General features: G+C 45.8%; 1 protein-coding gene across 2 annotated transcripts in view; it reads left to right on the forward strand.

Annotated features, from left to right (window-relative positions):
- The window catches only part of LOC140403637 (microsomal triglyceride transfer protein-like), an 88,597-nt gene that overhangs the window by 38,878 nt on the left and 23,985 nt on the right, over positions 1 to 25,734 (forward strand). For both annotated transcript variants that reach the window (XM_072491783.1, XM_072491784.1), the window contains exons 8-11: positions 14,245 to 14,402; positions 16,228 to 16,396; positions 17,484 to 17,591; positions 24,176 to 24,388. In XM_072491783.1, coding sequence (XP_072347884.1) covers positions 14,245 to 14,402; positions 16,228 to 16,396; positions 17,484 to 17,591; positions 24,176 to 24,388 — 648 coding nt within the window. The remainder of the gene's footprint in view (positions 1 to 14,244; positions 14,403 to 16,227; positions 16,397 to 17,483; positions 17,592 to 24,175; positions 24,389 to 25,734) is intronic.

Genomic DNA, 25,734 nt, shown 5'->3' on the forward strand with positions numbered 1-25,734 from the left:
TGTCGCCATTTGACATTAGTGCAAAATCGGGTCAGTGACCTGAGTCGAAGGCAGGCGTGCAGAGTTCACAGGTCAACCATGGTTTCCAATGAATGGTCAGACAGACTCGATAGGCCCCGCGGCCTACCCCACGGCCTACCCTGCCACCCCGACGTTCCCAACGGGTCAGCCAGCTCTTCGTCCTTTGTGGGACCTGGCGGCCGCGGAATGGCCGCCGTGTTTATCCCCACGGCGACAGCCACCCCATTTTGAAAGCAGTCAGTTCTGCGAATGTGCCAGCTGATAAAACCTTGAAATTCTGGTGAAAAAGCTTCAAAGCACACAAAAAAATAGGCAGCAACTCAATAAGCAGCTTTCAATCGGAGAGCAGGCCTTCATACAAGGCTCTAGAGCCAAGGCCGCCACTTCAAAGCAATTGAATTAGTTAAATTCATCTTTACTGCAATAGATTTCAGCATTGCAATTTGTGTTTTAAGTTCGGGGCTCATAATTCAGTTGGTTTTACAGGGTAAACTGAGACAGCTGTTTAAAATCAATGTGTAGAAAGTAGTTAAAACGCAATCAATCAGCAGTGGGAAGAGGACAGAGGGGTCATTATATCTTGGTTCTGTATCTGTCCTCTCCTTTGAGGTGGTAGAGATCACGGATTTGGAAGGTGCGGCCTAAGGAGCCTTGGTGAGTTGCTGCAGTGCATCTTGTAGATGGTACACACGGCTGCAACTGTGCGTCGGTGGTGGAAGTGGATGTTTAAAGTTGTGGATGGGGTACCAATCAAGCGGGGCTGCCTTATCCTGGATGGTGTTGAGCTTCTTGAGTGTTGTTGGAGCTGCACTCATCCAGGCAAGTGGGGAGTATTCCATCACACGCCTGACTTGGGCCTTGTAGATGGTGGACATGCTTTGGGGAGTCAGGAGGCGAGTTACTCACCCCAGGATTCCCAGCCTCTGACCTGCCCTGGTAGCCCCAGTATTAATGGGGCTGGGTCCAGTTCAGTTTCTGGTCAATGTAACCCCCAGGATGTTGATTGTGGGAGATTCAGTGATGGTAAATGCCATTGAATGTCAAGGGGCGGTGGTTACATCCCCTCTTGTCGGAGATGGTCTTTGACTGGATATTGTCCAGGTCTTGCTGCATTTAGTCCCGGCCAGTTATGCACTGCATGTTCAGCAACCTACAAGAGTGGAATGGTTGTTTCTTTGAACTGTAACGGCTTCTGGTGTCATATCAAAGAAAAACTTTAAGATGGAAGATATGAAACAGGTCTCAGTACCGAGAAATAAATTAATTGCTAAAACTAATTACTATAAATAGGCCCAGCTCCACCTAAACATTTGGGCTTCTTATAACTATAGAGCAAGAGTTGGCATGAGAGGGAAGTGATGTCAATTAGCCAATGTAAGCCTATAAGACCATAAGACATAGGGGCAGAATTAGGCCACTCGGCCCATCGAGTCTGCTCCGCCATTCAACCATGGCTGATATTTTCTCATCCCCATTCTCATGCCTTCTCCCCATAACCCCTGACCCCCTTATTAATCAAGAACCTATCGATCTCTGTCTTAAAGACACTCAGTGATTTGGCCTCCACAGCCTTCTGCGGCAAAGAGTTCCACAGATTCACCACCCTCTGGCTGAAAAAATTCCTCCTCATCTCTGTTTTAAATGATCGTCCCTTTAATCTGAGATGGTGTCCTCTGGTTCTAGTTTTTCCTACAAGTGGAAACATCCTCTCCACGTCCACTCTATCCAGGCCTCGCAGTATCTTGTACGTTTCAATAAGATCCCCTCTCATCCTTCTAAACTCCAACGAGTACAGACCCAGAGTCCTCAAACGTTCCTCATATGACAAGTTCCTCATTCCAGGGATCATTCTTGTGAACCTCCTCTGGACCCTTTCCGAGGCCAGCACATCCTTCCTTAGATATGGGGCTCAAAACTGCTCACAATACTCCAAATGGGGTCTGACCAGAGCCTTATACAGCCTCAGAAGTACATTCCTGCTGTTGTATTCTAGCCCTCTTGACATGAATGCTAACATTGCATTTGCCTTCTTAACTGCCGATTGAACCTGCACATTAACCTTAAGAGAATCATGAACAAGGACTCCCAAGTCCCTTTGTGCTTCTGTTTCCGAAGCATTTCCCCATTTAGAAAATAGTCTATGCCTAGATTCCTCCTTCCAAAGTGCATAACCTCACACTTTTCCACATTGCATTTGATTTGCCACTTCATTGCCCACTCTTCTAGCTTGTCCAAGTCCTTCTGCAGCCCCCTTTCTTCCTCAATACTACCTGTCCCTCTACAGATCGTTGTATCATCTGCAAACTTAGCAACAGTGCCTTCAGTACCTTCTTCCAGATCATTAATGTATATTATAAAAGTTGTGGTCCAGCACAGATCCCTGAGGCACACCACTAGTCACCGGCTGCCATCCTGAAAAAGAGCCCTTTATCCCCACTCTTTGCCTTCTGCCAGTCAGCCAATCCTCTATCCATGCCAGGATCTTACCCTGAACACCATGAGCTCTTAACTTATTTAACAGTCTCCCATGTGGCACCTTGTCAAAGGCCTTCTGGAAATCTAAATAAATCATGTCCACTGATTCTCCTTTGCTAACTTGCTTGTTACCTCCTCAAAGAACTCGAACAGATTTGTCAGACACGACCTTCCTTTGACAAAGCCGTGCTGACTCAGTCCTATTTTACCATGCACTTCCAAGTGCTTTGCGATCTCATCTTTAATAGCAGACTCTAAAATCGTACCAATAACCAAAGTCAGGCTAACCGGCCTATAATTTCCCATCTTCTGCCTCCCTCACTTCTTAAGCAGTGGTGTTACATTAGCCACCTTCCAGTCCTCTGGGACCCTTCCTGCCTCCAGTGATTCCTGAAAGATCATCACTAATGCCTCCACAATTTCCTCAGCTATCTCTTTTAGGATGCTGGGGTGTAGTCCATCCGGTCCAGGTGACTTATCCACCTTCACCAGACCTTTCAATTTCCCCAGAACCTTCTCCTTAGTAATGGCCACTGCACTCACCTCTGCCCCCTGGTTCTCCTGGAGCTCTGGCATCCCACTGGTGTCTTCCACCGTGAAGACTGATGCAAAGTAACTATTCAGTTCATCTGCCATTTCTTTGTTTCCTATTATTACTTCTCCAGCCACATTTTCTAGTGGTCCAAAGTCTATTTTTGCCTCTCTCTTACCTTTTATATATTGAAAAAACCTCTTCCTATCTTCCTTTATATTACTAGCGAGCTTGCACTCGTACTTCATCTTCTCCCCCCTTATTGCTTTTTTAGTTGTCCTCTGCTCGCTTTTAAAGGCTTCCCAATCCTCTGGTTTCCCACTAATCCTCGCCATTTTGTATGCTTTTTCCTTAGCCTTTATGCTGTCCTTGACATCTCTCGTCAGCCATGGATGCCTTGTCCTTCCCTCAGCATGTTTCCTCCTCCTTGGGATGAATTTATGTTGTGCCTCCCTAATAACCCCCCAAAACTCCTGCCATTGCTGTTCCACTGTCTTCCCTGCAAGGCTCCTTCTCCAATCAACTGTGGCCAGCTCCTCCCTCATGTCTTTGTAGTTACCCTTATTTAATTGCAATACCGTTACATCTGATTGCAGCTTTTCCCTCTCAAACTGCAGGGTAAATTCTATAATATTGTGGTCACTACTCCCCAAGGGTTCCTTCACCTTAAGTTCCCTAATCAAGTCTGCCTCATTACACATAACCAAATCCAGAATTGCCTGTTCCCTAGTAGACTCTGTCACCAGCTGCCCCTAAAAGCCATCTCTTAGACATTCCACAAATTCCATTACTTGGGATCAACTACCAACCTGATTTTCCCAGTCCACCCGCATATTGAAGTCCACCATGATTATTGTAATATTGCCTTTTTTACATGCCTTTTCTATCTCCTGATTTACTTTCTGCCCCACATCCTGACGACTGCTAGGGGGCCTGTACATAACTCCCATCAGGGTCTTTTTACCTTTGCAATTCCTCAACTCTACCTACAGAGATTCTATGCCTCCTGATCCTATATCGCTCCTTACTATTGATTTAACTTCATTCCTTACTAACAATGCAACCCCGCCCCCTTTGCCCATCTGCCTGTCCTTTCGATAGGACATATATCCTTGGATATTTAGATCCCAGCCTTGATCCCCTTGCAGCCACGTCTCTGTGATGCCTACAACATCGTACCGGCCAATTTCAATGTGCACAACAAGCTCATTTACCTTGTTCCGTATACTGCGCGCATTTAGGTACAACACCCTCAATCCTGCATTGGCCACCTCCCTTTTCACACCCTCCTCAGTCACTGTACCCTGTACTGTGGCAATTTTTGATTTTTGACTATGGCTTCTCTGCCTTACACTTTTCCCCCTTACTGCTTTTTGTTTCTGGCCCCGTTTTACTTCCCTCTGACTTCCTACATTGGACCCCCCTGCCACATTAGTTTAAACCCACCCCAACAGCTCTAGCAAACCCCCCCCCCCCCCCCCAGGACATCGGTTCCAGTCCCGCCCAGGTGCAGACCTTCCGGTTTGTACTGGTCCCACCTCCCCCAGAACCGGTTCCAATGCCCCAGGAATTTGAATCCCTCCCTCTTGCACCATCTCTCAAGCCACACATTCATCCTATCTATCCTGACATTCCTACTCTGACTAGCTCGTGGCACTGGTAGCAATCCTGAGATTACTACCTTTGTGGTCCTACTTTTTAGTTTAACTCATAATTCCCTGAATTCAGCTTGTAGGACCTCAACCTGTTTTACCTATATCGTTGGCGCCTATGTGCACCACGACAGCTGGCTGTTCACCCCCCCCCCCCCAGAATGTCCTGCAGCCACTCCGAGACATCCTTGACCCTTGAACCTGGGAGGGAACATACCATCCTGGAGTCTCGATTGTGTCCGCAGAACCGCCTGTCTATTCCCCTTACGATTGAGTCCCCTATCACTATAGCCCTGCCATGCTTCTTCCTGCCCAGCTGCGCAGCAGAGCCAGCCACGGTGCCATGAACCTGGCTGCTGCCGCCTTCCCCTGGTGAGCCATCTCCCTCAACAGTATCCAAAGCGGTATATCTGTTTTGCAGGGAGATGACCGCAGGGGACACCTGCACTGCCTTCCTACTCTTGCTCTGTCTTTTGGTCACCCATTTTCTATCTCCCTCAGTACCTTTCACCTGCGGTGTGACCAACTCGCTAAACGTGCTATCCACGACGTCCTCAGCATCGCGGATGCTCCAAAGTGAGTCCATCCGCAGCTCCAGAGCTGTCAAGCAGTCTAACAGGAGCTGCAACTGGACACACTTCTTGCACGTGAAGGAGCCAGGGACAGTAGACGTGTCCCTGAGCTCCCACATGGCACACGAGGAGCATGACACGGCACTAATGATCCAGAATATTCTCACATAGCCATTTTCAGCGTGACAATAACATGGATCAGGTATGGGTGAATACCATAGAATCCCTACATTATAGAAGAAGGCCATTCGGCCCATTGAGTCCGCACTGACCCTCTGAAAGAGCACCCTACTGAGGCCCACTCCCTCACCCTACCCCCGTCGGCCCACCTGAACTGCACATCCTGGGATACTAAGGGGCAATTTTGCCAGGTAAACTTGTCACAGCAATGGCAACAACAGCTGCCATTCATGTAGCACCTAAACGGTTTCCACAGGAACTGCATCAAATAAAGTTTGACACTGAGCCACTTGCGATTTTAGGGTTTGATCAAAGAGGTTTTTCGGTGCTTTTCAAAGAGATCGTAAAGTGGCGAAGTTTCCGGAGGGAATTTCAGAGTTTACGGCCTAGACAGCAGTGTGCTGCGGTAGGAGATTAAATTGCGGGATGGTCAGGAAGTCAGGGTTGGATGAACATTGGTATATCGGAGGATTGTATCCTGGGAAGAGGCTAGAGAGGTGGGGGGAGGGGGTGGGGGGGGAAAACGGCACTGTAGCTCAGTGGTTAGCACTGCTGATTCCCAGCTCCAGGGTCCCAGGCTCGAGTCCTGGCTTGGGTCACTGGCTGTGTGGAGTCTGCACGTTTTCCTTGTGTGTGCGTGGGTTTCGTCCGGGTGCTCCGGTTTCCTCCCACAGACCAAAGATGCGCGGGTTAGGTGGATTGGCCACACTAAATTGCCCCTTAGTGTCCAAAAAGGTTAGGTTGGGTTATGGGGATAGGGTGGAGGTGCGGGTTTGGGCAGGGAAGTCTTTCCAAGGGCCGGTGCAGACCCGATGGGCCGAATGGCCTCCTTCTGCACTGTAAATTCTATGATTCCAGGCGGTGTCAGACAATGCAAGGATTTGAAAAACAGGACGAGAATGATAAAATCTCAGCCATCTCTCAATTGGGATGTAGGTCTGTGATCACGAAGGGGGAGTGATGGCTGAACGGGACGTGAAAGTTTGCAATGAGCTGATATATATTGTGGGTGGGAGATGGGAGTCCAACCAGGAGGGAGTTGGAATAGTCAAGCCTCGCGGTAACAGTGGGGTGGACAAGGCTTACTGTAATTCCATCTTCCCACCAATGGTGGTGCTGCAGTGCTTTAGCTGCACACCTCTCATCTCCACACTCATCAACTTCACTGTCCAAACTGTTCTATATCCATAGAATCCCCACAGTGCAGAAGGAGGCCATTCGGCCCACCGTGTCTGCGCTGACCCTCTGAAAGAGCACCCTACCGAGGTCTACTCTGCCGCCCTATCCCCGTAACCCCGCAGATTGAGCAAGGCCAATCCACCTAACCTGCAGATCTTCGGACTGTGGGAGGAAACCGGAGCATCCGGAGGAAACCCACGCACACACGGGGAGGACGTGCTGACTCTAAACAGACAGCCACCTGAGGCCGGAATCGAACCCGGGTCCCTAGTGCTGTGAGACGAGCGGTGCTAACCACTGTACCACCGTGTTGAACTATAAAGTGAGGGCAAAAGGTATGACTTTGAAATGATTAAACTCCTATCCCCTCCACCCCCCTCCCCCCTCTTTGAAGCATATGTCATCTCCAGACTGTATCAAGCGAGCAACGCCAGTTCTGGACATAAATCCAATGGCTATGAAAGAGGAAGACTTGCATTTCCGTAGGGCCCTTAATGGCCACAGGAAAACCCATAGCCCCGACAGTCAGCGTACTTTCAAAATGTCTGCGCTGCCGCACAGTAAGCTCCCCCACACAGCAACCTCCAGATAATGTGCATTTTATCGTTCTGTTGATGGAGGGGATTAATATGGGTGTCTAATAAAAAAAAAATTAATAAGGGGATCGGTGTTAACACGGTTGGTTAATAAGGGGATCGGTGTGAATACGGTTGATTAATAAGAGGATCGGGGTTAATACGGTTGCTAAATAAGGGGATCGTTGTTAATACGGGTGATTAATAAGGGGATTGGGGTTAATACTGTTGATTAATAAGAGGATCGGTGTTAATACAGTTGATTAATAAGGGGATTGGGGTTAATACGGTTGATTAATAAGGGGATTGGGGTTAATACGGTTGATTAATAAGGGGATTGGGGTTAATACGGTTGATTAATAAGAGGATCGGTGTTAATACGGTTGAATAATAAGGGGATCGGGGTTAATACGGTTGATTAATAAGAGGATCGGTGTTAATACAGTTGATTAGTAAGGGGATCGGTGTTAATACGGTTGATTAATAAGGGGATCAGTGTTAATACGGTTGATTAATAAGAGGATCGGTGTTAATACGGTTGATTAATAAGGGGATTGGGGTTAATACGGTTAATTAATAAGGGGATCAGTGTTAATATGGTTGATTAATAAGGGGATTGGTGTTAACACGGTTGATTAATAAGGGGATTGGGGTTAATACAGTTGATTAGTAAGGGGATCGGTGTTAATACGGTTGATTAATAAGGGGATCAGTGTTAATACGGTTGATTAATAAGAGGATCGGTGTTAATACGGTTGATTAATAAGAGGATCGGTGTTAATACGGTTGATTAATAAGGGGATCGGGGTTAATACGGTTGATTAATGAGATCAGTGTTAATACGGTTGATTAATAAGGGGATCGGTGTTAATACGGTTGCTTAATTAGGGGATCGGTGTTAATACGGTTGATTAGTAAGAGGATCGGTGTTAATACAGTTGATTAGTAAGGGGATCAGTGTTAATACGGTTGATTAATAAGGGGATCGGTGTTAATACGGTTGATTAGTAAGAGGATCGGTGTTAATACAGTTGATTAGTAAGGGGATTGGTGTTAATACGTTTGATTAGTAAGGGGATCGGTGTTAATACGGTTGATTCGTAAGAGGATCGGTGTTAATACAGTTGATTAGTAAGGGGATTGGTGTTAATACGGTTGATTAATAAGGGGATCAGTGTTAATACGGTTGATTAATAAGGGGATCGGTGTTAATACGGTTGATTAATAAGGGGATCGGGGTTAATACGGTTGATTAATAAGGGGATCGGGGTTAATACGGTTGATTAATAACGGGATCGGGGTTAATACGGTTGATTAATTAGGGGATCGGGGTTAATACGGTTGATTAATAAGGGGATCAGTGTTAATACGGTTGATTAAAAATGGGGATCGGGGTTAATACGGTTGATTAATAAGGGGATTGGGGTTAATACGGTTGATTAATAATGGGATCGGGGTTAATACGGTTGATTAATAAGGGGATCGGTGTTAATACGGTTGATTAATAACGGGATCGGGGTTAATACGGTTGATAAATAAGGGGATCGGTGTTAATACGGTTGATTAATAAGGGGATTGGTGTTAATACGGTTGATTAATAAGGGGATCGGGGTTAATACGGTTGATTAATAAGGGGATCGGGGTTAATACGGGTGATTAATAAGGGGATTGGGGTTAATACGGTTGATAAATAAGGGGATCGGTGTTAATACGGGTGATTAATAAGGGGATTGGGGTTAATACGGTTAATTAATAAGAGGACCGGTGTTAATACGGTTGATTAATAAGAGGATTGGGGTTAATACGGTTGATTAATAAGGGGATCGGTGTTAATACGGTTGATTAATAAGGGGATCGGGGTTAATACGGTTGATTAATAAGAGGATCGGTGTTAATACGGTTGATTAATAAGGGGATAGGGGTTAATACGGTTGATTAATAAGAGGATCGGTGTTAATACGGTTGATTAATAAGGGGATTGGGGTTAATAAGGTTGATTAATAAGGGGATCGGTGTTAACACAGTTGATTAGTAAGGGGATCGGTGTTAATACGGTTGATTAATAAGGGGATCAGTGTTAATACGGTTGATTAATAAGAGGATCGGTGTTAATACGGTTGATTAATAAGGGGATTGGGGTTAATACGGTTGATTAATAAGAGGACCGGTGTTAATACGGTTGATTAATAAGAGGATCGGTGTTAATACGGTTGATTAATAAGGGGATTGGGGTTAATACGGTTGATTAATAAGGGGATCAGTGTTAATACGGTTGATTAATAAGAGGATCGGTGTTAATACGGTTAATTAATAAGAGGATCGGTGTTAATACGGTTGATTAATAAGGGGATTAGGGTTAATACGGTTGATTAATAAGAGGATCGGTGTTAATACGGTTGATTAATAAGAGGATCGGTGTTAATACGGTTGATTAATAAGGGGATTGGGGTTAATACGGTTGATTAATAAGGGGATCAGTGTTAATACGGTTGATTAATAAGAGGATCGGTGTTAATACGGTTGATTAATAAGAGGATCGGTGTTAATACGGTTGATTAATAAGGGGATTGGGGTTAATACGGTTGATTAATAAGAGGATCGGTGTTAATACGGTTGATTAATAAGAGGATCGGTGTTAATACAGTTGATTAATAAGGGGATCGGTGTTAATACGGTTGGTTAATAAGGGGATCAGTGTTAATAGGGTTGATTAATAAGGGGATCGGTGTTAATACTGTTGATTAATAAGGGGATCGGTGTTAATACGGTTGATTAATAAGGGGATTGGGGTTAATACGGTTGATTAATAAGAGGATCGGTGTTAATACGGTTGATTAATAAGAGGATCGGTGTTAATACAGTTGATTAATAAGGGGATCGGTGTTAATACTGTTGATTAATAAGGGGATCGGGGTTAATACGGTTGATTAATGAGATCAGTGTTAATACGATTGATTAATAAGGGGATCGGTGTTAATACGTTTGATTAGTAAGGGGATCGGTGTTAATACGGCTGATTAATAAGAGGATCGGTGTTAATACAGTTGATTAGTAAGGGGCGGTGTTAATACGGTCGATTAATAAGGGGATCAGTGTTAATACGGTTGATTAATAAGGGGATCGGTGTTAATACGGTTGATTAATAAGGGGATTGGGGTTAATACGGTTGATTAATAAGGGGATTGGGGTTAATACGGTTGATTAATAAGAGGATCGGTGTTAATACGGTTGAATAATAAGGGGATCGGGGTTAATACGGTTGATTAATAAGAGGATCGGTGTTAATACAGTTGATTAGTAAGGGGATCGGTGTTAATACGGTTGATTAATAAGGGGATCAGTGTTAATACGGTTGATTAATAAGAGGATCGGTGTTAATACGGTTGATTAATAAGGGGATTGGGGTTAATACGGTTGATTAATAAGGGGATCAGTGTTAATATGGTTGATTAATAAGGGGATTGGTGTTAATACGGTTGATTAATAAGGGGATTGGGGTTAATACAGTTGATTAGTAAGGGGATCGGTGTTAATACGGTTGATTAATAAGGGGATCAGTGTTAATACGGTTGATTAATAAGAGGATCGGTGTTAATACGGTTGATTAATAAGAGGATTGGTGTTAATACGGTTGATTAATAAGGGGATCGGTGTTAATACGGTTGATTAATGAGATCAGTGTTAATACGGTTGATTAATAAGGGGATCGGTGTTAATACGGTTGATTAATTAGGGGATCGGTGTTAATACGGTTGATTAGTAAGAGGATCGGTGTTAATACAGTTGATTAGTAAGGGGATCAGTGTTAATACGGTTGATTAATAAGGGGATCGGTGTTAATACGGTTGATTAGTAAGGGGATTGGTGTTAATACGTTTGATTAGTAAGGGGATCGGTGTTAATACGGTTGATTAGTAAGAGGATCGGTGTTAATACAGTTGATTAGTAAGGGGATTGGTGTTAATACGGTTGATTAATAAGGGGATCAGTGTTAATACGGTTGATTAATAAGGGGATCGGTGTTAATACAGTTGATTAATAAGGGGATCGGGGTTAATGCGGTTGATTAATAAGGGGATCGGGTTTAATACGGTTGATTAATAACGGGATCGGGGTTAATACGGTTGATTAATAAGGGGATCGGGGTTAATACGGTTGATTAATAAGGGGATCAGTGTTAATACGGTTGATTAAAAATGGGGATCGGGGTTAATACGGTTGATTAATAAGGGGATCGGGGTTAATACGGTTGATTAATAACGGGATCGGAGTTAATACGGTTGATTAATAAGGGGATCGGTGTTAATACGGTTGATTAATAACGGGATCGGGGTTAATACGGTTGATAAATAAGGGGATCGGTGTTAATACGGTTGATTAATAAGGGGATCGGTGTTAATACGGTTGATTAATAAGGGGATCGGGGTTAATACGGTTGATTAATAAGGGGATTGGGGTTAATACGGTTGATTAATAAGGGGATTGGGGTTAATACGGTTGATAAATAAGGGGATCGGTGTTAATACGGGTGATTAATAAGGGGATTGGGGTTAATACGGTTAATTAATAAGAGGACCGGTGTTAATACGGTTGATTAATAAGGGGATTGGGGTTAATACGGTTGATTAATAAGGGGATCGGTGTTAATACGGTTGATTAATAAGGGGATTGGGGTTAATACGGTTGATTAATAAGAGGATCGGTGTTAATACGGTTGATTAATAAGGGGATCGGGGTTAATACGGTTGATTAATAAGAGGATCGGTGTTAATACGGTTGATTAATAAGAGGATCGGTGTTAATACGGTTGATTAATAAGGGGATTGGGGTTAATACGGTTGATTAATAAGGGGATCAGTGTTAATACGGTTGATTAATAAGGGGATTGGGGTTAATACGGTTGATTAATAAGGGGATCAGTGTTAATACGGTTGATTAATAAGGGGATCGGGGTTAATACGGTTGATTAATAAGGGGATCGGTGTTAATACGGTTGATTAATAAGGGGATCGGGGTTAATACGGTTGATTAATAAGAGGATCGGTGTTAATACGGTTGATTAATAAGGGGATTGGGGTTAATAAGTTTGATTAATAAGGGGATCGGTGTTAACACAGTTGATTAGTAAGGGGATCGGTGTTAATACGGTTGATTAATAAGGGGATCAGTGTTAATACGGTTGATTAATAAGGGGATTGGGGTTAATACGGTTGATTAATAAGGGGATCAGTGTTAATACGGTTGATTAATAAGAGGATCGGTGTTAATACGGTTGATTAATAAGAGGATCGGTGTTAATACGGTTGATTAATAAGGGGATTGGGGTTAATACGGTTGATTAATAAGAGGATCGGTGTTAATATGGTTGATTAATAAGAGGATCGGTGTTAATACGGTTGATTAATAAGGGGATTGGGGTTAATACGGTTGATTAATAAGGGGATCAGTGTTAATACGGTTGATTAATAAGAGGATCGGTGTTAATACGGTTGATTAATAAGAGGATCGGTGTTAATACGGTTGATTAATAAGGGGATTGGGGTTAATACGGTTGATTAATAAGAGGATCGGTGTTAATACGGTTGATTAATAAGAGGATCGGTGTTAATACGGTTGATTAATAAGGGGATTGGGGTTAATACGGTTGATTAATAAGGGGATCAGTGTTAATACGGTTGATTAATAAGAGGATCGGTGTTAATACGGTTGATTAATAAGAGGATCGGTGTTAATACGGTTGATTAATAAGGCGATTGGGGTTAATACGGTTGATTAATAAGAGGATCGGTGTTAATACGGTTGATTAATAAGAGGATCGGTGTTAATACAGTTGATTAATAAGGGGATCGGTATTAATATGGTTGGTTAATAAGGGGATCAGTGTTAATACGGTTGATTAATAAGGTGATCGGTGTTAATACTGTTGATTAATAAGGGGATCGGGGTTAATACGGTTGATTAATGAGATCAGTGTTAATACGGTTGATTAATAAGGGGATCGGTGTTAATACGTTTGATTAGTAAGGGGATCGGTGTTAATACGGTTGATTAATAAGGGGATCAGTGTTAATACGGTTGATTAATAAGGGGATCGGTGTTAATACGGTTGATTAATGAGATCAGTGTTAATACGGTTGATTAATAAGGGGATCGGTGTTAATACGGTTGATTAATAAGGGGATCAGTGTTAACACGGTTGATTAAAAATGGGGATCGGGGTTAATACTGTTGATTAATAAGAGGATCGGTGTTAATACGGTTGATTAATAAGGGGATCGGTGTTAATACGGTCGATTAATAAGGGGATCAGTGTTAATACGGTTGATTAATAAGGGGATCGGTGTTAATACGGTTGATTAATAAGGGGATCAGTGTTAATACGGTTGATTAATAAGGGGATCGGTGTTAATACGGTTGATTAATGAGATCAGTGTTAATACGGTTGATTAATAAGGGGATCGGTGTTAATACGGTTGATTAATAAGGGGATCAGTGTTAATACGGTTGATTAAAAATGGGGATCGGGGTTAATACTGTTGATTAATAAGGGGATCGGGGTTAATACGGTTGATTAATGAGATCAGTGTTAATACGGTTGATTAATAAGGGGATCAGTGTTAATACGGTTGATTAAAAATGGGGATCGGGGTTAATACTGTTGATTAATAAGGGGATCGGGGTTAATACGGTTGATTAATAAGGGGATCGGTGTTAATACGGTTGATTAATTAGGGGATCGGGGTTAATACGGTTGATTAATAAGAGGATCGGTGTTAATACGGTTGATTAATAAGGGGATCGGGGTTAATAAGGTTGATTAATAAGGAGATCGGGGTTAATACGGTTGATTAATAAGGGGATCGGTGTTAATACGGTTGATTAATAAGGGGATCGGGGTTAATACGGTTGATTAATAAGGAGATCGGGGTTAATACGGTTGATTAATAAGGAGATCGGTGTTAATACGGTTGATTAATAAGGAGATCGGGGTTAATACGGTTTATTAGGCAGCGACTGACAAAAACCCACAACAAAAGATTTCTCTGATTCTCTTTCAGGCGAGTGACTATTTTAAAAGCCTCAATAAAAACACTGACCTACAGGACGTGTCTCAAATATCCACCACAAGGACATTCCTGGCTTTTGTTCAGCTGCTGAGAGAAGCAAAGAAGGTTGACATACTGAATGTGCTGAAGAAGGCAGCTGCCACTGAGATGTGAGTCAACGCTCCACGTTGCTTTTGTGACTGGAAATCTACACCCGCTCGGGAATCACCTTTCCCTTGGGCAAGCGTGTTCTCACCTCCAGTTTAACAAAGCATAATATCGGAAGCTTTTCCCTTGTCTGGTGCCTCATCAATACAAACGCAAAGACAGAAGATATGAGACAAGGCATCCAAGTCATTGATACAGATTGTACGTCGCTGGGGCCCAAACACTGATCATTCTGGTACCACCCTTGTCAACCTGAAAATGACCCATTTATTCCTACTCTCTGTTTTGTCCCTTAACCTGTCCTTAACCCATGTCAGTATATTCCCCCCCCCCCAAAAAAAAAAATCCCGAGAGCTCTAATTTTGTAAAGTAACCTCTTGTGTGAGACCTTTACAAGAGCTTTCTGAAGATCTAACTACACCGGTTCCCCCTTATCTGTTCTACTAGTTAGATCCACCAGAAAAAATTCTCAGCAGGTTTCCCTCTCATAGGACCATAAGGTGTGGGAGCAGAAGTCGGCCACTCGGCCCATCGAGTCTGCTCCGCCATTCTATGAGATCATGACTGATCTGATGTCATTAATCCTCAACTCCACTTTCCCGCCTTATCCCCATAACCCCCGATCCCCTCACTGATTAAAACTCTGTCTCTCTCGGCCTTGAACATACTTAACGACCCAGCCTCTACAGCTCTCTGCGGTAAAGAATTCCACAGATTCACTCTCCTCTGAGAGAAGAAATTCCTCCTCATCTCTGTCTTAAATGGGCGACCCCCTTACTCTGAGATGCTGCCCTCTGGTCCTAGACTCTCTCACAAGGGGAAACAACCTCTCAGCATCTAACCTTTGGTCACTGATGTCACTTTTGTGGAGCCATTGACCATCGGTTGATGCTAATTGATGGTACCTCATTGGCTGCGATCTTCCAGTTTTGCAAAATGTGATTCTGAAAGTGTGGCAGGAAATGGATGAGAGAATTTTCACCCCCCCATTTAATACTGTAAATATGCCAGGTTAGAAGGCAGCACGGTAGCATAGTGGTTAGCACTGTTGCTTCACAGCTCCAGGGTCCCAGGTTCGATTCCCGGCTTAGGTCAATGACTGTGCGGAGCCTGCACGTTCTCCCCGTGTGTGCGTGGGTTTCCTCCGGGTGCTCCGGTTTCCTCCCACAATCCAAAGATGTGCAGGTTAGGTGGATTGGCCATGCTAAATTGCCTCTTAGTGTCCAAAATTGCCCTTAGTGTTGGGCGGGATTACTGGGTTATGGGAATAGGGCGGAGGTGCGGGCTTGGGTAGGGTGCTCTTTCCAAGAGCCGGTGCATCCTCGATGGGCCGAATGGCCTCCTTCTGCACTGTAAATTCTATGATTCTAGAAACATAGAAAATAGGAGCAGGAGGAGGCCATTCGGCCCCTCGAGCCTGCTCCACCATTCATTCTGATCATAGCCGATCGTCCAACACAGTTTCCTGTTCCCACTATCCCCCCCTATATCCTTTGAACCCCTTCACCCCAAGAGCTAAATCTAACTTCTTCTTGAACACATACATGGTTTTGGCCTCAACTGCTTTCTGCGGTAAAGAATTTCACGGGCCGACCACTCTCTGACTGAAGAAATCTCTCCTCATCTCAGTCCTATCCCATATCCTCCGACTGCGACCCCTGGATCCGGACGCCCCACCCCATCGGGAAGATGTTGTGTTTATTATTCATGCTCCGCTTTCAGAGATGGCTACCTGCTTGCGATCGAAACCTAATTGCAAGTCGGCGAGAAAGTTTCAGTTGTTTGTAACGCACTAAAAGGTTCTTAACCCTCTGTGACTTTTTCCAGCTCCTTCCTGATTGACTCGGTGACGGCGACACAGACGGAATCGTCGCTCAGTGCACTCTCGGAATATCTGGATTTCACCAAGGAAACACAGATTTCTCAGCAGCGGACTTTCCTGTATGCCAGTGCCTTCTCTTCAAACCCAACCAAGGAGCTTTTACACATATTGCTGGTATGTATGAATCACGCCTCACAGGGTGAGTAACCCTGGCACAATGCTAGATGGTACTGTGTGCCTGAGCACGGGAAGCTGTCCTTGCCCAATAATATGAGGTCAGTTCATTTAAATCATTCTACCCTGCTCTTGGCAGAGCATGCTGCAGGGCCGGTAAAGGACTGTTTTCTTGCTAGCCCTGTTGCCAGCAGAGTTTCCTGGCTTGAGAACCATACACAGTGTCAGGCAGCGCGGTGGTCCAGGGGTTAGCACTGCTGCCTTCACAGCGCCAGGGTCCTGAGTTCAATTCCGGCCTCGGGTGACTCTATGTGCGGAGTCTGCACTTTCTCCCCGTGTCTGCGTGGGTTTCCTCCGGATGCTCCGGTTTCCTCCCACAGTCCAAAGAAGTGTGGATTAGGTGGATTGGCTATGGTCAATGCACGGGGTTATGGGGATGGGGCAGGAAAGCGAGCCCAGGTAAGGTGCTCTTTCGAAGAGTCGGTGCAGACCCGATGGGCTGAATGGCCTCCTTCTGCACTGTAGGAATTGTATGGAAAGTCCAGAAGGTTTCATTAATATAAAGACTTTGGATTCTGGAGGTTAAGGCACAACTGTCTGTAATTTTCCACTTGTTCATTTTGATTGCCAATAAACTGTGAGTGCCTGTGTTCCCGCTTAGGGAGCAAATTAAAAGCAAGACCCCCTGGATGGTGGAGATCTGAATTAAAAACACAAAATGGCGGAAGGTTCCGGCAGCGTCTGTGGAGAGAGAGAAAACCCGAATTAATGTTTTGAGCCCATTATGGTTCTCCTACAGAACGTGGGGCGGGATTTACCTGCTCTCACCAGCGGCAACGCCCTACAGCCCCCTGCCCACCGCGGTGGGCTCCCCGGCCCCGGGAGGGGCGAGACACGCAAAGCGTCGCAGACATCGGTGGGGCCGGAAGGTGCCGCCGGCAGACAACGGCCACCCGCCTCTGCCCGTCGGAAAGCAGGTCGGGGGGGGGGGGCAGCTGGAAAATCCCACCCTCAGAGGGCGCAGCTCGCCAGGGGTTGTTTTCCCAGCACTGGGAACGTTAATCCGACTGGTGTCCTTCCGTCGCAGGCTAAACTCCGGGGGAAGATCGGCAGCAGGGAAATCCGGGAGACGACCATTTCAGTAATCGGAGCAGTAATTCGGAAGCTGTGTCAGAGGAACCTGTGTAATCTCCAGGTTAGTAGCTCCAGTGCCATTGGTGAACTGCTAAGGTGCAGATTGATAATTCACCATCAAGTCTCCTTGCACCGAGTGCCTGTCATTGCGTTTCCACTTGACAAGAAATAAATAATTCCATTTATGTTGCACCCTCTTTATAACCCAAAGTACTGGTTTAGCACACTGGGCTAAATCGCTGGCTTTGAAAGCAGACCAAGGCAGGCCAGCAGCACGGTTCAATTCCCGTACCAGCCTCCCCGAACAGGCGCCGGAATGTGGCGACTAGGGGCTTTTCACAGTAACTTCATTTGAAGCCTACTTGTGACAATAAGCGATTTTCACTTTACAGCGAGTAGCGTACCTCCACCCCACCGAAAGCAGGCGAGGTTTGGTCGAATTGCGGACTCTCCTGCGGCGTTGAGCAAGGCCAACTTAGCTGCACAAAGGAAGAATAATCCCTTGCGAAAGATAACTAAACAGCACTGCCTCCCCTAGTCTAACCAGAGAATAAAGACTTGCATTTATATAGCGCCTTTCCCAACATCAAGGTTTCCCAGAGTGCCTTACACTCAATGGTGTATCTAGAAGTGTGATCAGTGTTGTAAAGTCGGGGGGATATATAGTTACCAATTTGTAGACAGTGGCGTCGCACAAACGGCAATGTGGTAATTGACCATGTCATCTGTTTTGGAGATGTTGTTGTGGGATGAATGTTAGAACATAGAACATAGAACATTACAGCGCAGTACAGGCCCTACGGCCCTCGATGTTGCGCCGACCTGTGAAACCACTCTAAAGCCCATCTACACTATTCCCTTATCGTCCATATGTCTATCCAATGACCATTTGAATGCCCTTAGTGTTGGCGAGTCCACTACTGTTTCAGGCAGGGCATTCCACGCCCTTACTACTCTCTGAGTAAAGAACCTACCTCTGACATCTGTCTTATATCTATCTCCCCTCAATTTAAAGCTCTGTCCCCTTGTGCTAGACATCACCATCCGAGGAAAAAGGCTCTCACTGTCCACTCTATCCAATCCTCTGATCATCTTGTATGCCTCAATTAAGTCACCTCTTAACCTTCTTCTCTCTAACGAAAACAGACTTTTAAGTCCCTCAGCCTTTCCTCATAAGATCTTCCCTCCATACCAGGCAACATTCTGGTAAATCTCCTCTGCACCCTTTCCAATGCTTCCACATCCTTCCTATAATGCGGCGACCAGAATTGCACGCAATACTCCAAATGCGGCCGCACCAGAGTTTTGTACAGCTGCAACATAACCTCATGGCTCCGAAACTCAATCCCTCTACCAATAAAAGCTAACACACCGTACGCCTTCTTAACAACCCTCTCAACCTGAGTGGCAACTTTCAGGGATCTATGTACATGGACACCGAGATCTCTCTGCTCATCCACACTGCCAAGAATCTTACCATTAGCCCAGTACTCTGTCTTCCTGTTATTCCTTCCAAAATGAATCACTTCACACTTTTCTGCATTCAACTCCATTTGCCACCTCTCAGCCCAGCGCTGCAGCTTATCTATGTCCCTCTGTAACTTGTAACATCCTTCCGCACTGTCCTCAACTCCACCAACTTTAGTGTCATCTGCAAATTTACTCACCCATCCTTCTACGCCCTCCTCCAGGTCATTTATAAAAATGACAAACAGCAGTGGCCCCAAAACAGATCCTTGTGGTACACCACTAGTAACTGGACTCCAGTCTGAACATTTCCCATCAACCACCACCCTTTGTCTTCTTCCAGCTAGTCAATTTCTGATCCAAACTGCTAAATCACCCTGAATTCCATGCCTCCTTATTTTCTGCAGTAGCCTACCGTGGGGAACCTTATCAAACGCTTTACTGAAATCCATATACACCACATCAACTGCTTTACCCTCATCCACCTGTTTGGTAACCTTCTCAAAGAACTCAATAAGGTTTGTGAGGCACAACCTACCCTTCACAAAACCGTGTTGACTATGTCTAATCAAATTATTCCTTTCCAGATGATTATACATCCTATCTCTTATAAACCTTTCCAAGATTTTGCCCACAACAGAAGTAAGGCTCACTGGTCTATAGTTACCGGGGTTGTCTCTACTCCCCTTCTTGAACAAGGGGACAACATTTGTTATCTTCCTATTGACAAAGATGACTTAAAGATCAAAGCCAAAGGCTCAGCAATCTCCTCCCTAGCTTCCCAGAGAATCCTAGGATAAATCCCATCCGGCCCAGGGGACTTATCTATTTTCACCCTTTCCAGAACTGTTAACACCTCCTCCTTATGAACCTCAAGCCCTTCTAGTCTAGTAGCCTGAATCTCAGTATTCTCCTCGACAACATTGTCTTTTTCCTGTGTGAATACTGACGAAAAATATTCATTTAGCACCTCTCCTATCGCCTCGGACTCCACGCACAACCTCCCACTACTGTCCTTGACTGGCCCTACTCTTACCCTAGTTATTCTTTTATTCCTGACATATCTATAGAAAGAGTTAGGGTTATCCTTGATCCTACCTGCCAAAGACTTCTCATGTCCCCTCCTGGCTCTTCTTAGCTCTCTCTTTAGGTCCTTCCTAGCTAACTTGTAACTCTCGAGTGCCCTTACTGAACCTTCATGTCTCATCTTTACATAAGCCTCCTTCTTCTTCTTGACAAGTGTTTTGACTGCCTTAGTAAACCACGGTTCCCTCGCTCGACCACTTCCTCCCTGCCTGACAGGTACATACTTATCAAGGACACGCAGTAGCTGTTCCTTGAACAAGCTCCACATTTCCATTGTGCCCATCCCCTGCAGTTTTCCTCTCCATCTGATGCATCCTAAGTCTTGCCTCATCGCATCATAATTGCCTTTCCCCCAGATATAACTCTTGCCCTGCGGTATATACCTATCCCTTTCCATCACTAAAGTAAACGCAATCGAATTGTGGTCACTATCACCAAAGTGCTCACCTACCTCCAAATCTAACACCTGTCCTGGTTCATTACCCAGTACCAAATCCAATACGGCCTCGCCTCTCGTTGGCCTATCTACATACTGTGTCAGGAAACCCTCCTGCACACATTGGACAAAAACGGACCCATCTAAAGTACTCAAACTATAGCGTTTCCAGTCAATATTTGGAAAGTTAAAGTCCCCCATAACAACTACCCTGTTGCTTTCGCTCCTATCCAAAATCATCTTTGCAATCCTTTCCTCTACATCTCTGGAACTTTTCGGAGGCCTATAGAAAACCCCGAACAGGGTGACCTCTCCTTTCCTGTTTCTAACCTCAGCCCATACTACCTCAATCGACGAGTCCTCATCAAATGTCCTTTCTGCCACTGTAATACTGTCCTTGACTAACAATGCCACCCGTCCCCCTCTTTTACCACCTTCCCTGAGCTTACTGAAATATCTAAACCCCGGCACCTGCAACAACCATTCCTATCCCTGCTCTATCCATGTCTCCGAAATGGCCACAACATCGAAGTCCCAGGTACCAACCCATGCCGCAAGTTCACCCACCTTATTCCGGATGCTCCTGACATTGAAGAAGACACACTTTAAACCACCTTCCTGCCTGCCGGCACACTCCTGCAACTTTAAAACCTTACTCATGACCTCACTACTCTCAACCTCCTGTATACTGGAGCTACAATTCAGGTTCCCAAGCCCCTGCTGAACTAGTTTAAACCCTCCCGAAGAGCAATAGCAGATTTCCCCCCCCAGGATATTGGTACCCCTCTGGTCCAGGTGTAGACCATCCCGTTTGTAGAGGTCCCACCGACCCCTGAATGAGCCCCAATTATCCAGAAATCTGAAACCCTCCCTCCTGCACCATCCCTATAGCCACGCGTTCAACTCCTCTCTTTCCCTATTCCTCGTCTCGCTATCACGTGGCACGGGTAACAACCCAGAGATAATAACTCTGTTTGTCCTAGATCTAAGTTTCCACCCTAGCTCCCTGAATTCCTGCCTTACATCCCTATCCCTTTTCCTACCTATGTCGTTGGTACCTATGTGGACCACGACTTGGGGCTGCTCCCCCTCCCCCTTAAGGATCCCGAAAACACGATCCGAGACATCACACACCCTGGCACCTGGGAGGCAACACACCAACCGCGAGTCTCTCTCGTTCCCACGTTGTCCAAGAAATTTGGAGAGCCCCCTCCACACACACACGCACACACACACACACATGCACATGCACACACACGCCTCTTCAAATGGTGCTCCGGGATCTTTTATATCCACATGACAGGGCTTCCAAAAAGAAACTGTGCCCCCAACAGTGCAGCATACCCTCAGTACTGCGCCAATGTGACAGTCTGGCTTATACATACTCGAGTGTCTGGAGTGGGCACTTGAATCATTGACCTTCTGTCTCAGGTCACAGAATTGTTACGCCGTAGAAGGAGGCCATTCGGCCCATCGTGTCTGCACCGGCTCTCCAAATGAGCATCGCGACTCAGTGCCGTTGCCCTGCCTTTTCTGCGAACCCCTGCCCATTGTGTCTATTCAAATAATCATCCAATGCCCTCTTAAACGCCTCGATTGAACCTGCCTCCCCCACACTTCCAGGCCGTGCATTCCAGACCCCAACAACTCGCTGGGTGGAAAAGTGTTTTCTCAACGTATTTGCTTCTTTTGAAAATCATGTTAAATCTTCGTTCGTGACCCTGTTCCGAGCGGGGATCAGTTTCTCCCTGTGTACTCTGTCCAGCCCTCTCGTGATATTGGACACTAAATCTCCTTTTAGCCTTGCACTCTCCAAGGAGAACAGTCCCGTCCTCTCCAATCAGACCTCATAACTGAAGTTTCCCAACTCTGGAACCATTCCTGCAAACAGCTGGGACGGTGCCAAAGCGAACCTTCAAAACGCAAATAGCCAATGGGCTATCGATTCGCATTGTGATTGTGCTACAAATTACTGCGGCATTGTGGATGTAATGTTACAAATCATCAGTGGGGGCAGCACGGTGGCGCAGTGGTTAGCACTGCTGCCTCACGGCACCGAGGGCCCGGGTTCGATCCCGGCTCTGGGTCACTCTCCGCGAGGAGTTTGCACATTCTCCCCGTGTCTGCGTGGGTCTCACCCCCACAACCGAAAAGATGTGCAGGGTAAATTACCCCTTCATTGGAAAGAAATGAATTGGGTACTCTAAATTTATTTTTAAAATGAAAACAAAAACACAAAAAACAAATGATCAACAAATTGCTAGCTGTGATTTGTCTCCTCATTTTATTCCTTAATAACTTAATATTTTATTCCTTAACAACTTGCGGGACAGGGCTAGGTGACATATTAAACTCATATCTCAAGGTTGGCCAATAATTGTTACTCTGGAGCTGCTAAGTAGCATTTTGCTGACAAATATTCCCATCATTAACTTCCTAGTGGCTCAGGCAGCATTGCCGCCTTTGCATCAGAAGATTGTGTGTTAAACCCCATTCTCAAGACTCGCGCACCAAATCCAGGGTGATATTTCAGTGCACGATTGGAGATTCTGTCTTTCAAATGCAACCTTGAACCAAGGCCCCTTTCGCCCTCTTGGGCCAGTGGGAAAGGTCCCATGGCAGCCTTTTGAAGAAGAGCCAGGGGTGTTTTCTCCGGTGTCCTGGCCAATGTTCGTCTTTCAACAAACACCGTGACAAATTTATCTTGTCGTTATGATTGTTCATTGCTGTTTGTGGGAGCTTGCTGTGTACAAATTGGCTGCCATGTTTCCCACATTCCAACAGTAACGACACATCCTGAGGTCAGAAAAGGTACAATTATAAATGTTATCGCTGAAAAGCCATGTTGCTGAAGCTTTTGGTCTTTCACTCATCAGATCAAGCTTTAGAATACCAAATTTCAAACGATTGCAACAATTTATCCTACAGGGGGAAAGGGGTGCTGATTGATTTGGCAAGTCAATTCTGATTGGCCAAGACATTACCATGGAGATTCGGGAGCTTTATGTTCCCCAATGCTTTCTTCATTGCAACCCTTCAATCAATCAATCAATCGATCAGCGTCACCATGTCAATCAGTCAGCACACTTTTCTCGTGTAGTATAGATTGTTGCGACTGTTTGAAATTTGGCATTCTTGTGTTTGTCCTGATGCATACAAGACGAAAAGCTTCAGCAACACGTGTCTCTCTTTCCTGCAATATTCAGGCTCTGTTTTACCAAGGACACAGTAAGAAGTCTTACAACACCAGGTTAAAGTCCAACAGGTTTATTTGGAATCACAAGCTTTCGGAGCGTAGCCCCTTCACCTGATCCCAAATAAACCTGTTGGACTTTAACCTGGTGTTGTAAGACTTCTTCCTGTGCCCACCCCAGTCCAACGCCGGCATCTCCACATCATGGCTACCAAGTGGAATCAAGGGTTATGAGGATAAGGTGAGTTGAAGATTATTGTATCGGATCAGTCATGAATGGTGGAACAGACTCGATGGGCCAAATTGCCTCTTTCTACTCCAGCGTCTTTTGGTCTATCTGGCACGCCTCACTACTTTCTTTCTGGGGTGTGAACTGGCAGGGCGAGGGGAGATGGGAGGAGTACAAATGTGCAGCCAAGCATGTCGATGCCTAACTCTAGCTCACTTTTGTGATTGTTCACAGGATGTTGAGGTTGCAAAGAAAGTGATCCTGGATGGGTTGAACGCGGCGACAGAAGAGGCGGATGTAAAGATGTACCTCCTCGCCCTTAAGAATGCACTACTCCCAGAAACTGTCCCACTTCTGTTAAAATATACAGAGTGGCAGTCAAGTTCGGTGGTGGCCTTTGCTGTGACTGCATTGCAGCGTTTTCCAAGTGTCTATATCACCCAGGAGGTAATGCCATACACAATGGGGTCTTCCTTCATTTCTGGGCAACCGAAAGGAGCCAGTCAGCCACTCGGCCTCCCATTGTCCGAACCCGTCTCTACCCCAGCTCATCTGCTACTGAAACCCTCATCCACACTTTAAATACCTCCAGACTCAATTATTCCAACGCTCTCTGGGCTACCCTTCTGTGATAAAGCCAGGGGAGTCCAACGAGCTTCTTAAAAGTCCTTTATTTCAGCAACAGTGTCATACATGCACAGGGCCCGGTTCCCTTTCACCGGGTCCTCCTTCCTTTTTAGCTGGCTCTACAGCTGCCTGCCTTTTATACTAGTGCTGGGTTAACTCAGTCCAATTGAACACGGGGAACAATCATCCCCAGGTGGATGAGTCCTGTGCAGGTTATTACACCTTCCCACTTCCACTCTCCATAGACTTGGGTTCATGTAGATCCCTGCTACCCAGTCCCTGATTCATCCCAGGACTGTTCGCCTTGTGTTCGCTGACCCATACTGCCTCCCAGCCGACAAAGGTCTCTCAATGTTGAATTCTCACCCCTGTTTTCAAGTCTCTCCGTGACTTTGCTCCTCCATATGCCTGTAACTTCCTTCAGCTCTCCAATCCGATGAGATTTCCACTCTTCCAATTCTGGCCTCTCCAATTCCAACACTCGTGGCCATGCCTTCTGCAGCTCAGGACTGCGGTCTGGAATTCGCTCCCACAAGCTCTCCGCCTCTCTCTCCCCTTCTATAAGCTGCTCCTCAAAACCTTCCTCTTTGGCCAGCTAGCTGTCCGAGGCCCGACCGTCCTCAGCTGCTTCATCGGTGACCTTCCTTCCACCATCGGGTCAGAAGTGGGGATGTTCGCTAATGATTGCACAATGCCAGTGGCACTCGCGACTCCTCAGATACTGAAGCAGGCCGAACCCGCGGGCGATTAGACCCGCCCCCCCCCCCATCCCAGCCGAGACCATGGACGGCCACCCCCACCTCCATCCACCAGCCCCCTCATGGCAGCCCACCCTGACTGAGGCTGCCCCCCCCCCCCCCCCCCACAGTGGTTCCTCCACCCCCACTGAGCACCGAGGCAGCAACCCCAGTGCCCCCGGGCTCTTTGCTTGTGAGCGAAGATGGCTACTCAGCTCCTCGGGTCTACACCACTAATCGGTGTCACGTGACCACTTGCTGGGGAGGGCGTTCGATCATGGAGGCCATTAGATAGGGAATCGCTCCCATTAATTATATGGAGATTGGCCTGAAGTGGTGATTATTGGTTTCTCGCCATGTTAAGGCACGATCCGGATTTGCCGAGGGAAGCGGTTCGATCATGAACGGACCGGTGCCCGGCATGTTTCT

The sequence above is a fragment of the Scyliorhinus torazame genome, chromosome 28 (assembly GCF_047496885.1).
Source record: "Scyliorhinus torazame isolate Kashiwa2021f chromosome 28, sScyTor2.1, whole genome shotgun sequence".
Taxonomy (NCBI): domain Eukaryota; kingdom Metazoa; phylum Chordata; class Chondrichthyes; order Carcharhiniformes; family Scyliorhinidae; genus Scyliorhinus; species Scyliorhinus torazame.